At 39.3% G+C, this 14,826-nt stretch overlaps 1 protein-coding gene across 1 annotated transcript; it reads left to right on the forward strand.

Moving 5' to 3' along the window:
- Positions 1–9,197: 9,197 nt before the first annotated feature.
- On the forward strand, positions 9,198–10,235 carry LOC149668130 (uncharacterized). Its single transcript, XM_089841294.1, has 2 exons — positions 9,198–9,482; positions 9,716–10,235. Exons 1-2 carry the CDS (start codon positions 9,285–9,287, stop codon positions 9,887–9,889), a joined length of 372 nt encoding a protein of 123 aa, XP_089697420.1. The 5' UTR covers positions 9,198–9,284; the 3' UTR covers positions 9,890–10,235.
- The last annotated feature ends 4,591 nt before the right edge of the window (positions 10,236–14,826 follow it).

Below are 14,826 nucleotides of genomic sequence, written 5' to 3' on the forward strand. Positions count from 1 at the left end.
GACGTAGGGGATGACAGAGATAAAGCGAGGAGGTCAATCCCCCATGCGCAAAGGATGTGCGTCCTAAAACTAAACGTACCGAAAAATGTTTTTACAACCCCCCCCTATTTTCACATTTTTCGGCGGATTTTATATAGCTCGTTCCTATCGGTATCTTCCCATTGCGCAGAATTCCACTAGACCGAATTCCCATTAGACCGAATCCCGCCAATGTTTTTAATGAATTTAGCCCAACCGCGGATTTATTATTTACAATTCAAACGACGCTATTTGTCGAATTAAGCGACCCCAAAAATGCTATGTAGTTTAATTTATATTTATGTCGTTTATTAATAAAAGCGTTTTAAATACATTTTTATTGCTTTGGAAACGCCATTATTTGACGACTATACAACAAGATGATAATTAAAAACGACCTTTGGAAGTTTTCATTACCGTGAGTTCTAAAAGCATAATATAATAGTATACAGAAAAAGGGAAAATAGCACTTGACTATTTTAGCATGGGTTAAGGATTAATCAAAAACGCTTTCATCCAATAAAACGTTCTTGTTCAAAACCAGGTTAGGTTAGGTAAGGTTGGGTTTGGTTAGCAATATCTTCATTGACTTTTCAAATAATATGCCTTTTCCAAAAAATTACTGTTAGGTTAGGGTTAGGTTGGGTTAAGTTAGGTTAGTAATATTTTCTATATCATTTAACAATGTTACGCCTTTTCCAAAATATTTATGTTTATCATCATTGACTTCTCAAAAAATATGCCTTTTCCAAAAAATTACTGTTAGGATAGAGTTAGGTTGGGTTTGGTTAAGTTAGTTTAGTAATATTTGTAAATCATTTAACAATGTTACGCCTTTTCCAAAATATTGATGTTTATCTTCATGGACTTTTCAAATAATATGCCTTTTGCAAAAAATTACTGTTAGGTTAGGTTAGTAATATTTTCTAAATAATTTAACAATGTTAGGCCTTTTCCAAAATAATGATGTTATCTTTATTGACTTCTCAAATAATATGCCTTTTTCCTAAAAATGACTGTTATGTTAGGGTTAGGTTGAGTTTGGTTAAGTTAGGATAGCAATATTTATAAATCATTTAACAATGTTACGCCTTTTCCAAAATATTCATGTTTATCTTCATTGACTTCTCAAATAATATGCCTTTCCAAAAAATTACTGTTAGGATAGGGTTAGGTTTGGTTTGTTTAGAAGGACGTCTCTTTCTCTTAGGAGCGGTTATACACTTCAGTACAGTAAAACGACTGGCTTAAAGTATTTTCATGATAAATATAACATATAATAATAAATCAATATTAGCAATTGGTCTTATAATGTCATATTTTGCTGATTTATTACTATTTTGTTCTTAAAATCCTTAGTTTTAAAATAATAATTTAGAAAATTTTTGGATCTTGTGTTCATCTTACGTAGGCCTTAAATTGTTTTAATTTTATTTAAATTTCATGGGGAAAAACCCGAAGTGCGGGTTTTTCGGTGCAATGGGATTGTCCCATTGGACAGAATCGTAAATCCGCCAAAGCGCGGGTTTTTCGGTCGAATGGTATTGGTTTCGGTTGATTGGGATTCGGCGCAATGGTAGTGAAGCGTTTCTATCTCCTTCTCTCTTTCCTCTTTGGTTTCAGCACCGCGGGCATCCTCCATTTTCTCTTCTGTTTTCTTTGCTCGAGGTTTGCTTTTTCTCTAGTCGGAATCATTCGCGTCCGTATAACCTATCCCCATGGGATCCAATGGGAAATCGCAGAGCAATGACGGGCATGAAAGGGGTGGGGCTTACTTGTCCACTGACACCCACGTAAGAGTAGAAGCGTAAAATCTCGCGACTTACGTCTTCGTATATAAATCCCTTCTTGGTATAATACTGAAAGGGAAAATATTCGTCATTTACTTCCTTTTAAAACTATTAGTCTCATCCATTTTTTACTTTGAAAAAAAATTGTTAATGGAAGAAAATGAATTCTGCTCAATTCGGGGCCCCATGGCATCCCGGGGCCCCAAGCGGCCGCTTAGTCCGCTTACCGTTAAACCCGCCACTGGCCACGAGCGCGTGATATAATTACTTGGGTCTTATATCCTAGGATGGAAGACTATTCTAGGGGTAATTTTCTCAACTCAATGGTTTTTTTTTCGCCGGTCACGGACTCCCGTGCCTGAACTGGTTCACCTGACCTATTTAGCCAATCACATTCAAGAGATTTCCCGCCTATTCCGCGCCTAATATTTTCAAAATGTCAACTGTCACGATCAACCTTGGATAGCGTTGTCTATTCTCAATTGAAGTTAACATTTAGTTTCAATTAAATATTTAATTAATCTAGAATGTCGCGGAGAAAACCTTTAAAGGGAGATCCGCAGAAGGAATCTCGCGAGGCTTTAGCCCTAAAAATAGGACAGTTGGCTTTTGATGAACTTGAATATTCGGAAGAAGCAACTCGACCTTTTCTTGCGAGTGCGTGCAAGGTATTTCAAAATTTAAGTAAAGGCGTAAATGGGAAATTGTGGGAAAATGTAATAAACAACGTAAAACGAGTCAAAACAGATGGTCCAATTAACGCCTGTACTAGTAAAGCTTTAAAGAAACTGTCAGAATTGAATGAACATTCCAAGGCTCTTGATTTAGAGTTAATGCGAGAAATATCTAATGTTGAGGAGTTGCAAAAGACAGCAACTACCCTTCAATCTAAGATTGACAAAGATTTAAACCAAATAACCCACCTTCAACGCGTGACTGTAATGTTAGAGTCCAAATCCGAAGAAACCAAGTCTAAGGCCTTACATTTTACGCGAGTTAACAATCATCTTCGGGAGAGTTTTGAGTTATTGAAAAAACCTGACGAAATAGTCGATGAATCCTTTTCAATCGCAAGCACGTGTCAAAAAGTACAAAAACGGAAAATTTTAGCCACAAATTTAATGATGGAGATTGAAAAGAATGTTTATTCTCTTTGCTATGATCATTCTATTGGAAAGCTTAATACCGAAGAAGAATCCTTCAATAAAAGAATTCTCACGGCACAAATAATTGACTTAAAGAAAAACATCTCCTTGAAGACCATAATGAAATGCTTAAGCCATCGAGCCCAAGAAGCGACTAATGATGTAACCAAATTAAGAAATGCATTTTCCATCAGAGGACAAATGAGTGATCTGGGTGAAAGGGCAGCTTCAATGGGGGATGGGAAAGGCGATTTAATTCACGAAATTGAGGACAAGTGTATGCAACACCACTTTCATACTTTGCGTTGTAAACACGCAACAATTGATTCTGAATACAGAATGATTCGTAATCAGATTGAAACCTTACTTTCGAGGAGGAAAAAGCTTGAAGAAAAAATGGCCGCCTTAATCTCAGATAGTTCCAAACGTCAGATGATCTCTGATTTATTAAAATCCGAAATAGGCTTAAAAAACGCGGAGTCGAAGTTAAGCGCAATTCGCAAAGAAATAAATCTCATTGAAACTTCAGAATTTAACCCAAGTTTGAATGAAAAATTGGAGATTATTGAGGAAACTGAACGATTGATTCGACAAAAGCATATTTCAATATTGTCCGCGTTGTCTACGAATGCGAAAATGAAAGCTGAAATAGTTCTACGCTTCCAAAATCGAAAAGATGCGAGATTAATGTTTACACAAATGAATCTTTGCAATAACTTAACATCTATCGAAATATGGAAGGAGAAAATGGCACTAGGATTTCACATGTTCTGTGAACTGGATATCGAAAATTTATCCCGTCTAAAAATTAAAGATAAAGTTGTCCCTTACACAAAGACGAACCTCTCTTTAATTGAACGAAATCCGTTTTTGTCCCAAATTAAAGACATATTTAATGTTTCTCGAGTTCAAAGCTTTGACTACCTTATGAAACGCGCCATTAATGAAAAACAGATGTACGCAATGAATGGAGACATTTGTCCGCAACAAGTGCAACTAATTAATGAAATGAAGAATTTTCAAGCAAAGCAACGACAATTTGTAGAAGACTATCAGAAACGTTTGAAAGACTTGAACCGTGAAATGGCTCAATGTGTACCAGTTATTAAAGAATTCTTAAATGAAATACCCCTTATTGAACAGAGATGTAAAGAGACTGCGGAGCAAATTAACACATGGTGGACTCTACCCGCCTTTAATGTTAAATTTGAACCAAATAATTAATGCTTCTTAACCATTGTGATTTATCAAATAACATTTTTGTTACATTTACACTTCATGTCCTAACAAACCCGTAGCAGAACCAACTATTTTGTCTTTTTCAATTAACCCCAATGCAAAAGCAGCGACCAAGGCTGCACTTTGTTCCGCAAATTTCTTGTTCTTTTCACTATGAAAAACAAAGATGTTAAATTGTTTATATAATATTAAATAACCATGCACTTACTAAAATGAACTGGAGTATTTTTGGCCTCCAACTATAACCGCATAGATGAAAACATTTTCTCCATTATTAAAATATTCTAGCATTTTTACTTGAAATTGATTGTTTCATATAGCAAGTTGCATTTACTTAAGCAAGAATGTCTGATAATGTTATCAGAAGGGAATCTATGATAAGACACATCTTGAATTCTGGTTGACAAGAAAGTTGTTTGCCTTATACAAATCCAATACCTAATTACCGATAAGTTTAAGCCTATGCTTTGCCCGAATGTTGAAGTTGAACCTGATATTTGAATAACACATCAGCATCTGAGCTCAAGGTCCGTAAAACCGCAAAAGCTCTATGATCTGAGCTGATCCCATCTTGAAATTTAACTTATAATAAATAACCCTTTCGGATACAAGTCGTCAAGCTGCCGGTAGCCCGGTACCTTGGCCACCGGGCGGCGTGCCGGCCCGTGAATCTCGTCGTAATCCCTCTCGCCTCGGCTCTCCACAAAAAAGCTGGACTACATTCGGGTTCATGTTTTCGAACGCGACTACTTATTCCTAAAAAATCCGTAGCCAACTACGTCACGCGGCAGGGAATACATCGTTTTCTTGCCCCCCGGTGATTTTGAGAATTTACCTTTGTACAATAAGGCTTTATAAGCTAACCTAAATATAGCTTTTGCGATTTTACGGACCTTGAGCTCCCCCTTCCCCCAAAAATATATATCGAAACTAGGTCACAACACGCTAAATTTCCCCAGTCCATAATAGCTTAGCATCGAAACTGTGGGGTAGGACGTTTTAGAAAAGGTGTACGGTATTTCGAAATCCAATTTGATTTCTTCGGATTTCACTTGATTTCAAAATTTGATAAAGTCCGACGGATTTCATCGAATTTTGCGATTTTTTCCCGTGATTAAGACGGATTTTGGGATATTTCCCTTGATTTCGTCGGATTTTGTAATGGATTTCGTTTTTTCTTTACTGATTTTATGATTTCTTTACTGATTTTAAGATTTCGTTGCTGATTTCGGATTTTTTTATGGGATTTCGAAATCAGCAATGACCGACCCCTCGATCGAAAACACAGCCAATGCAAAGCACCAACCACGCACTATAGGTTGTGTCCCGAAAAGTGGCTTGGCCCGGCCAATTAAGACCATTAAGTACGCCGTGATTTAATATCGACCCCCCCAACCTTTCCCTGCGTAATAATGACTCCGATATATCTTAATTAGATCTAGAATAGCCTTACGCGTACGTGTACGCCTAAGCACATACACTACACTACAATTCCAATAAATGTACGGAGGAAGAACAGGGTTTATACAACTTTTCGAAGAAAACAAATTTCCCTGAGTTTTCCAGGTTTTCCCCGTATATGGAGTATCCTATGGAGCAAATGTTAACGAACGAGAGTTGTGGGCAAAAAGGACTATTACATACTCAGAGGGCATCCCCGTATCTCTATTAGAACCAGAGTTATAAGCCTTCAAAGTATAGTGTAATGTTAATCCTATGGAGGGTATGTTTGTTTACGTTTTGCTTAATTACTCGGCCCCTGTTTGTCGTAGCCCTACGTTTTTAGTATGGTTGGATGGGGGTCAAATAGGACTATAACATAATCAAAGGACATCCCCGTATCTCTAGTAGAACCAGAGTTATGAGCCTACAAAGTTTAGTGTAATGTTAATCCTGTGGAGGGGAGTATGTTTACGAACATTTTGCTTAATTACTTGGCCCTTGTTTGACACAAATTTCCCTGATTTCCCTCAATTTTACTAAGAAATTTTAAATTTCCCTGAGGTTTTTGTCAACTATTTTTTTCCCTGATTTTTCCAGGTTTGTATGAACCCTGAGGAAGTATGTTCCAAACACAAAAGGACACGAAATTGCGCCATAGAGAAACTAGGGAAAGTTTCAAGATGATCTACCTATAGTTATTGAATATATTCAAGATGGGTTTTATCGTAGAACAGAATTTCAAGTGACTCAAATCAGGGATATTAGATGTTTTAAATTAAGAGGCATTAGAATTTTAAAGGGAGAGGGAAATTCTGGAAAGTTATCGGCGTGTGCTCTGTGCCATCGCCTTATTTCACACGCTGGAGGTAAGGGTAAGGTAGAGCATAGCCAACTCAATCACGTAGGGGTAAGAGGTTCTATTCAGCAGACGCCATGCACTAAACCAATGGAGGGTGGTGCAGTAGTCCTTGATTATTTTAAACCCTAATTAAATGTACTAATTATAATTTGTAATAAGAGATCATAATTATTTTAATTTGAATTAGTTTTATGTTTATAATAAGACTGTTCCTTTAAGGTTACTTAAACTATCCCTTTAAGAAAAGACAAAGGGACATTATAAGATGGAGGCTTATAAAACAAAGAGCTACTGAATGAGGAGGTCGTTCAGGTATAGGCTAAAGAATGACGGGCGGTGCAGCTAGGGATTACCGCATTACTGTCTGTGTAATGGTTTTCCATTATTATAGTGAAGGATAAGCTTATACGAGCTCACAGGTATGCGACGTTACAGAGAAGACAGTTCTACAGAAGATGCATGCGTCATGGACTCATGGCTGCTGATAAGGATTGCAGTCGTTACCGAGGAGGATTTGCCATCGAACTGTAATGAACATCACTCTTCTTATAAGGAAGGACCAAAGAGGAACTACGTTATACCTTTTACAAAAGGTGCCATGGAATTACAAATACTGAATTATCAGTCTTGAGTTTATTAAAGGTTTAGAGCTTAAATTATTACTTGATCTAAACCCCTCTAATAAAACCACTAAGTCATAATAGAACGTCAGGTCATGATGTAACACCATAAGTTCATAAGATATGTTCATGTTCCATAAGTTTGTTTAATTAATCTCTGGTAGAAACTCAGCTTGTAATTTTGAAGTGAGTGAGTGAGGTCATAAGGTCATAGATTCGAGGATGTAAAGCGAGCGATGGGAGCCTGGTGAGTGGGGCGCTGCTGTCAAAGGCCTAATTAGTAATGCAGATACTAAATAGGAGGACCTAGATGGAACTTGGTCCTGCATGCAAAAAAAATTAACCACTTGCACAGAGTGTAGTAAGGACTTCAATTGAGTTCTCGCTTAATTGTCGTTCTCCTTCTCGAACTAGTTATCATCTCGAGCTGCTGTAAGTCTCACAGTAGCATTACTTAGCATTGAAAGTGACATACTTATGGAAGGAACAAATCACTTATAAACTTATGGTAACACCAATTTAACTAGTGCCCTATAACTAGAACGATCATGTTGAGGATAATATGGAATTTAACTTCCTCTCTCACTTGTTTTTACTTTTGCGCTCCTTGAGAGCTGCAAAACTATTAGCTGGTCACCTTCCGGCTGGGAACCTATACCCCCTTTCTTCCCCAGTTTTTGGTGTGACCTTCTGCACCATATTTAAAGTCCCCCGTATTTCAAATTTCCCGCTCAAATTAAATTTATGTATCGTGATCCCATCGCAGGTAAAATTTGGGTCTCTGATAAAATACTCGACTCCTTCTTTAACTCTCCAAGGATTTTAAAAACAAATACATCTGGATGAAGACCCGCTCACACGCCATTTAAGAAAGCAGCTTAAACTTTCAGATTCAAATTCCCAGCCTACTTGTTCAATGACCATGTCAAGAGTGCATTATTTGTTAAAAATAATATTGTGTTACAAACAAGTTAATTCTACATTTCGAAAAAATGCTGATTTAACAACGTTCAAAGCTTCTGATAACTCGTAAAATCCTTCAAGGTCAGTTTCTACTACGTCACGCCGATCACGCGTACTTTTATAAAACCAGTCTCTTTGGTACGTGCACTGAACGCCCCCTGTGTGACGTCGACAAAAATAGTAAACCAATGAGTAAAACTATCAGCTGCCCAAACAATTTTACGAAGCGCAGCTAGATGGGCAACTCCCGTTTCAATCGAAAAAATTATGCATAAGGGGTTTCATACCGTTTCCACCAGTGTTGCCAGGCCGTTGGTGAGTCAATAGATTGCAGAGTGAAAGGCTAGCAGTTCAGTTTCACTCAGAGCAACCTGACTCGCAGAACTAGGGCCTAACAACACCGCACTGAAGTTTAAACCGAGAGAGGGGGAAGAACTTTCCACAGCCCCTTTATTGAAAACTATCAATGCCGCGCCAAATTGGTAAGTTGCTGTCTGTTCGTGTAACCGCGGCTTAAAAATAAATTTTAGATTTATTGGTTCGTCCAGGGACACCAGCTAAAGGAAATTTGTTGACTCCGTAATTTTTAGCACGGGTGTCATTTATATGGACTCTTTGTTTTAGGCAAGATTGTCACGCCTAGCTTCCTTCCAAAGTAATAATAAATGAAGCATAATTACTTTATAGTATTTTGAAAAAACCGAGGGGACAGACACTGCGAACGCTTAACCTAGTTCACCCTGCAAAACCGCCTTTCAAATCGCTAGCAAATGAACTAATGCCCTATTACTAAGATGGCCAGTGAGAGCTCCTTTTGAGACCCTGTACTTGAACTCGAAACTTAAAGGACAAGCTCAGGTAACATAATATTATAGCCGCGTCAAGCCTATTTTATTCAGATTCGCGCGACATTATTAGTAGACTCGGGAGTCTCGGGCGCTCGCGCTTGGCTTCCGTCGTTCTCGAACTAGCTCGAGTAAGCCTCTAGCATTACGAAGTATAGGTAGTGTCATCCTTACGGAACATATCGCTTCTAAACTTAATGGTGTCTACAATCATAGACGGGAAACACTTCCCGGTATTCAGATCCTTATAAGACCGAGTAGACTATCGATAATATGAAAGGGAACGAGAGACAAAAGCGGGGTCCATGACGTACCGCTTGCCAGGCGCAATCGTCACACTCAATTGTTGAAAGTGCAGCTCAATGTCGATATCTTTTCAGGGTGACCTAAACCTTAATCCAATCACCAGATCGTATTTTACCGCAACACACCGTGATGGCACCCCGTATTTTTCGGAGCCAGTTATGTACGTTGACAATTACTTGTGGTCTGAGCGTCACGAGAAGGTTCAACGGGTAACGCCGGGAGCTTTGAACGACCTCGGATTGCTTTCTTCCGTGGTATGTCATGCCTCATCTTGGAGGAAAGAGTTATATGGACCGAGGGTATCTCTAACGTACTTCCATCAATGGCAATCATGTCCTATCCAGAATGCTCGTGGCCTCAACCCCCCGCAAGGTCCTCTGGGAGACGTTCATCACCGCGTTGTCCACCAACGAGTCTACTACGTCCCACTCTTTCCTCCTAGGTCTCACTTGACAAAAAACTAAAGGCTTCCATTCCGCGACCGCAGATCTGGTGGGGTGTCATCGTAGCCTGCTTCGCCATCACGGCCGTTGAGACCATCCAGAGTGGATTAAGAGAACTGAGAATCGCTCCTCATCGCATCTTCAACATTCTATCTCTCTACTTCGGAGCGCTCTTGGCGAAAGGTAGCGTATGGCGTTTAAACGTATCAATCCTCTAACCATGGACCTTGTCGGCAACTTGACCCTCATAGTATTCGCGGCGTTAAAGGGAGGGTCAAGTAGAAAATCAAGTGATTTTCTCAATATTAAGGCATTTCCCTATTTTTGCGTCGCTCAGCCTTATCCGGAAGGTGATACAATTAGGCCAATAACAACGCTAGGGTCGACGGTTCTAGCAAACGCAGCCGGGGTCTACGACTATTGGGAGTGCGCGCTGGGGAGATAAACCGGATGTGAGGAAGCGCTTTAGAACCACGAAAAAATTCCTCCTTGACGCGTTTTACATCAGCCGCTGACGTCAAGTACTATTAGAGCCTAGTAGGTATAGGTAATAGAATGGCTAGGAGGCAGGTATGCAGGTATAGCGTTTCGGACAGAGGAAATACGGGTTGAACGTGCTCCTTCCTTCTGACCATGCACGGCGTATCAAAAAGCACGAAGAACTTATATAATGTAGCGAGCGGCGTTGCCGGCAGTTAGATGCATTCATTAGTATATTCGTTTCCAACCAAATATTACATATGGACAAACAAAAGCCGCAGTTGGACCAGCAGGTTCTTTTCTGCCTTTGTATTTCACTCAAATCTGACTAACAAGTACTAGGCCTACAAAATAAATGGAATTATGATTGTTTATATTCCACAGAATGCTGTCAATAGCCTAGGTTTTGAATTACCAGGGATAGATTTAATTTGAGAAGTAGGAATGGAGAACAGAGTAATATTTGGACGCGCGTCAAAGTACCGGACCCCCTTCCACGGGACGGAGGGGGGGGGGCGTATGAAAGAAGAGGCGGAAGGGTCATAGCGATAGAGGAAAGAAGGAATTACGTCACTATTTTTCGACGTCCCCGTCAGCAACGTCATCAAAACGTACCTGTTTAAGTGAGCCAATAAGATTAAAGATTCTACGAGGAAATCGGCTGTATAACGGGTACTGGGTAGACAGTTTCTTCGATCAGCGGTTTCTGGCAATTCGAGTACGCTGTTGAGACGTAAACGAAAGCCAATTTCTCGTCAAAAGCTTGAAAACGCTCGAGGTCATTTTTCGTCCGATGAAGTTGATGGCCAGGGCCTTTCTACAATAATTCAAGGGATTAGAGCGCAACACGCTCTCGAGTAATAAGAAGTAACTTGAGCAGTTCGTTGAACTTTGTGGTGGCGGCCAAATGGAAGACGATGGAAGCGTTTCGCCGTAACATCTCCCTGTCCGACTCGGACAATCCGAGTCCCTCTTGCGAGACATCTCCCCAGACGGCAACTACCTTGGACAGGGCTTCCGGTCTTTTCTCTCGAAGACGGTCGAAGACCTAAACGCGAGCAGGCACCACCACCGTTATACGCGCGTCTTACAATTAGGGTTGAAAATGCGCCTTCATACCTTCAATTGAGCAGATTTTTCAGGCGATCTTCACCCACTGGATCGGTGGCTCTGGAACCTTTGGGCCGAATTAGAACGTAGGCGTTCTTGACAAGAGGACACGAATAGAAAATCTTCTCCAAAAAGATCTAATCGAAATGAAAACATCTTTTAATCGAAGTACAATCGATGGTGGCCGAGCGATAACGCGTCACTCTATCGGCATCATCGCGAGTGAAGGGATCAGGTTACCCCGAGTTGGGAAAGATTATGATTTTCTTGGCGAGAAAGCCAGTTACTCCCGTGATGAATACTCCCTTGTTGTCATAAAAATCTAGTACTCCTTGCCTCTGTCCGTCCATAGCGAAACCAAGCGGAGCCGTGACTAGGAAAGGCGATTAATTAATTAACTAATAATTATTTATATTATGGTTAATCGCCATTAAGAAATACGGAGAGTTCCACGCGCAGGACATGATACTACTCGGAAAAAGCCAGCTGCTCGGATTCCTCGACGTTATTCTTAAGTTGAAATTTTGAAAAGAACTTTCATCATTTTGGAAATGTATCTTTTACCGCGTTTTCATCAATTGATTTCGACATTTTTACCACCGCGTTGACGCGTTTCTCGGTTTTTGTACTAGGGTAATGGCAGCGCCTGACCGAAGGCCTTACCTTAGACTGCGGGAAGATTACGTCGAGTATCAAGACGCTTTCTCTCCAAGCTCTCAATCGAAACTGAACTTGTAATATTTTTGGGAGAGAAAGGGATTCGGGGAGAGGGTTCGAACTTCGAAACGCCTTGCAAAAAATGCAAACTACGTTTAAACGTAATTACTAATTTCGTCATACTTTTTGCCAAAAGCGAAAATTCTTTTGTCTGTCAGAAGTCAATCATTCGACGTAAATAACTAAAGTTTCGCTTTAAATTCAACGTTAAAAGTAAATATCTCGAACGAGAAGTATGGCGCGCGCGTTACGTCAGCTTCAACTTTCGAACTACATTTCTTAAATCTTTTTTAATTTTGAATATAATCATATAATAGATAATAATTAGAAAAAGTTCTAGGAGGAATTAACCTTGAAGGCCTTAGGCGCTCTTTTGTGGCAGCAACAGCCAACCGTAATTAAGCCAAATCCAAATAAACCATAATTACTGATAATAAGATGGATGGGCGGCGTAATACGGCGTCCAACCTTTGACCCACGATACTTCTTGATATCAACAAAGATATTAAAATTGGAACTAACTGAAATTATAAGTGCCGCGAAGGGCTTGGGAGCAATCTGACGATCACGTAGCCACTCGCGTACCAAGTCGCCAAAGAAAGTACCGGCGATCTGACTGATTCTGGAGGATTACTCTGTTCTATGAAAATAATGGAATGTGGTTTTCCATTACACCGGTCACTTTGAAGCTGTTTATTGTTGGGACACCGATTTCACCCGAAACGTACCACTCCTCTACCCGTCTCCCATTGTTAGCCCGTCTTAATTTTTCCAAGGTTGGCAATTTCTCGCGAGACCCGCTCTCTATCGCGTATCCGACCCCTCGCTTTGAAAAAAAAAAAGAAAGAAATGTTTTGAGAAGAGATTGCAATCTAGTTTAGTCAAAGGTCTTTGTGAAGGGTAAAACCCGAGGGGCTCGTCACTACGCCTCCGTGGTGGTCATCCCCAGACGGGCCCCTCCTCCCATCATACTCAAAACCCAGGTAGCAAAAACCCGTGATTTACACGTCTAAAAGCGGTGTAAAGTAAACCTAATTATGAACGTGTAAAAAACCCATACCATGTCACCTCTAAACACCATCTTATTCACGTTAACAAATAGTGAAGATCACGTTGTTTTTATTAAATATGTAAACAATATTTGCACTTAAAATTCACGTGAAAATAATGTAAGGTAATGAAATGTTCGTAACGTGCAATTTACGTGGGTAGCACTTGTAGCCAACGTTTTTCGGGTACCCAAAACCCGTGATTTACACGTCTAAAAGCGGTGTACGGTAAACCTAATTATGAACGTGTAAAACACCCATACCATGTCACCTCTAAACACCGTCTTATTCACGTTAACCAACAGTGAAGATCACGTTGTTTTTATTAAATATCTAACAATATTTGCACTCAAAATCAAAGTGAAAATAATGTCAGGTAATTTAGTGTTCGTAACGTGCAATTTACGTGGATAGAACGTGTACCCAACGTTTCTCAGGTACCTTAAACCCGTGATTTACACGTCTAGAAGCGGTGTACGGTTAACCTAATTATAAACGTGTAAAATACCCATACCAGGTCACCTCTAAGCAACGTCTTATTCACGTTAACCAACAGTGAAGATCACGTTGTTGCTACTAATAAATATCATAAGATAAACTTTAAATGGGTGAAAATGAATGGCACATGATCATTTAACTTGCTGTTATATGTTGAAGTCCAAAATATATCCAGGTTAAATTTTAAACGCAAAGCTGGAAACTAACCGCCAGCTAGCCGACCGAATACCAAATGGTTAAAACATTGCGATAGATAAGGAGGTCTAATATTTTTTAGACCTCGATTTAAAATGAAAGATTTAAAAAAGCGAACGGCCGAACATCTTACCTTAGGAGCACTATACTGAAGGAGACGTAGCTGTATTTTAAAGAACTTATAAGGCAACGTTAATTTCTAATCCTTAAATATTACTCCAGGGAAAATGTCAATAGAAAACGGTACTAGATGGTAGGTGTCATTGCCATATTGGAGAAAGAAAATGTGAGCTTCAACAATTTGCTGTGAATGACGGTCGGTCTTAACAACTATGAAGTCTATACAATAATCACTTATTTATTTTTACCCATACATATCACCGGTGCTTGCCTTTCTAAAAATTATATTAATACAATTGTATGTGTGGAAATTTGATTTACTATAAGTTTAAAGATAAATGCATTGTGATACTATAAATAAACAAATAATTTCATATATTAGAAATAGTATATATTTCAACTACTTTGTTAGAATCAACTTCAATCACACGTACAAATATCTTGTTCTTTTCAACCTCATTGTCACGTGATTTAGGCATATTGAGTAACTGTTAAATTCAACTTCATGTTCACGTGTTTTAAACGCTTTAAATCTCCACCAAATTAACGTGATGAGTTCAACCAAAACTCCACGTGTTTTACACGTCTAAATATACTCCACAATTAACGTGATAGTTTCAACCTATTCCCCACGTGTTTTACACTCCCTAAATAAACACCACAATTAACGTGATAGTTTGAACCTATTCCGCACGTATTTTACACTCCCTAAATCATCAGCTCTATTAACGTGATATTTTCAACCTATTCCCCATGTGTTTTACACGCCCTAAATCATCACCAAAATTAGCGTGATATTTTCAACCTATACTTCACGTATTGCACACGCTTTACATCGCCACCAAATTAATGTGATGTGTTCAACCAAAACTCCACGTGTTTTACACGTCTAAATATACTCCACAATTAACGTTATAGTTTGAACCTATTCCCCACGTGTTTTACACTCTCTAAATCAACACCACAATTAACGTGATATTATCCAC

This window comes from Phalangium opilio, unplaced genomic scaffold, assembly GCF_054372755.1.
Source record: "Phalangium opilio isolate 3A_F unplaced genomic scaffold, DU_Popi_V2 ptg000056l_1, whole genome shotgun sequence".
Taxonomy (NCBI): Eukaryota; Metazoa; Arthropoda; class Arachnida; order Opiliones; family Phalangiidae; genus Phalangium; species Phalangium opilio.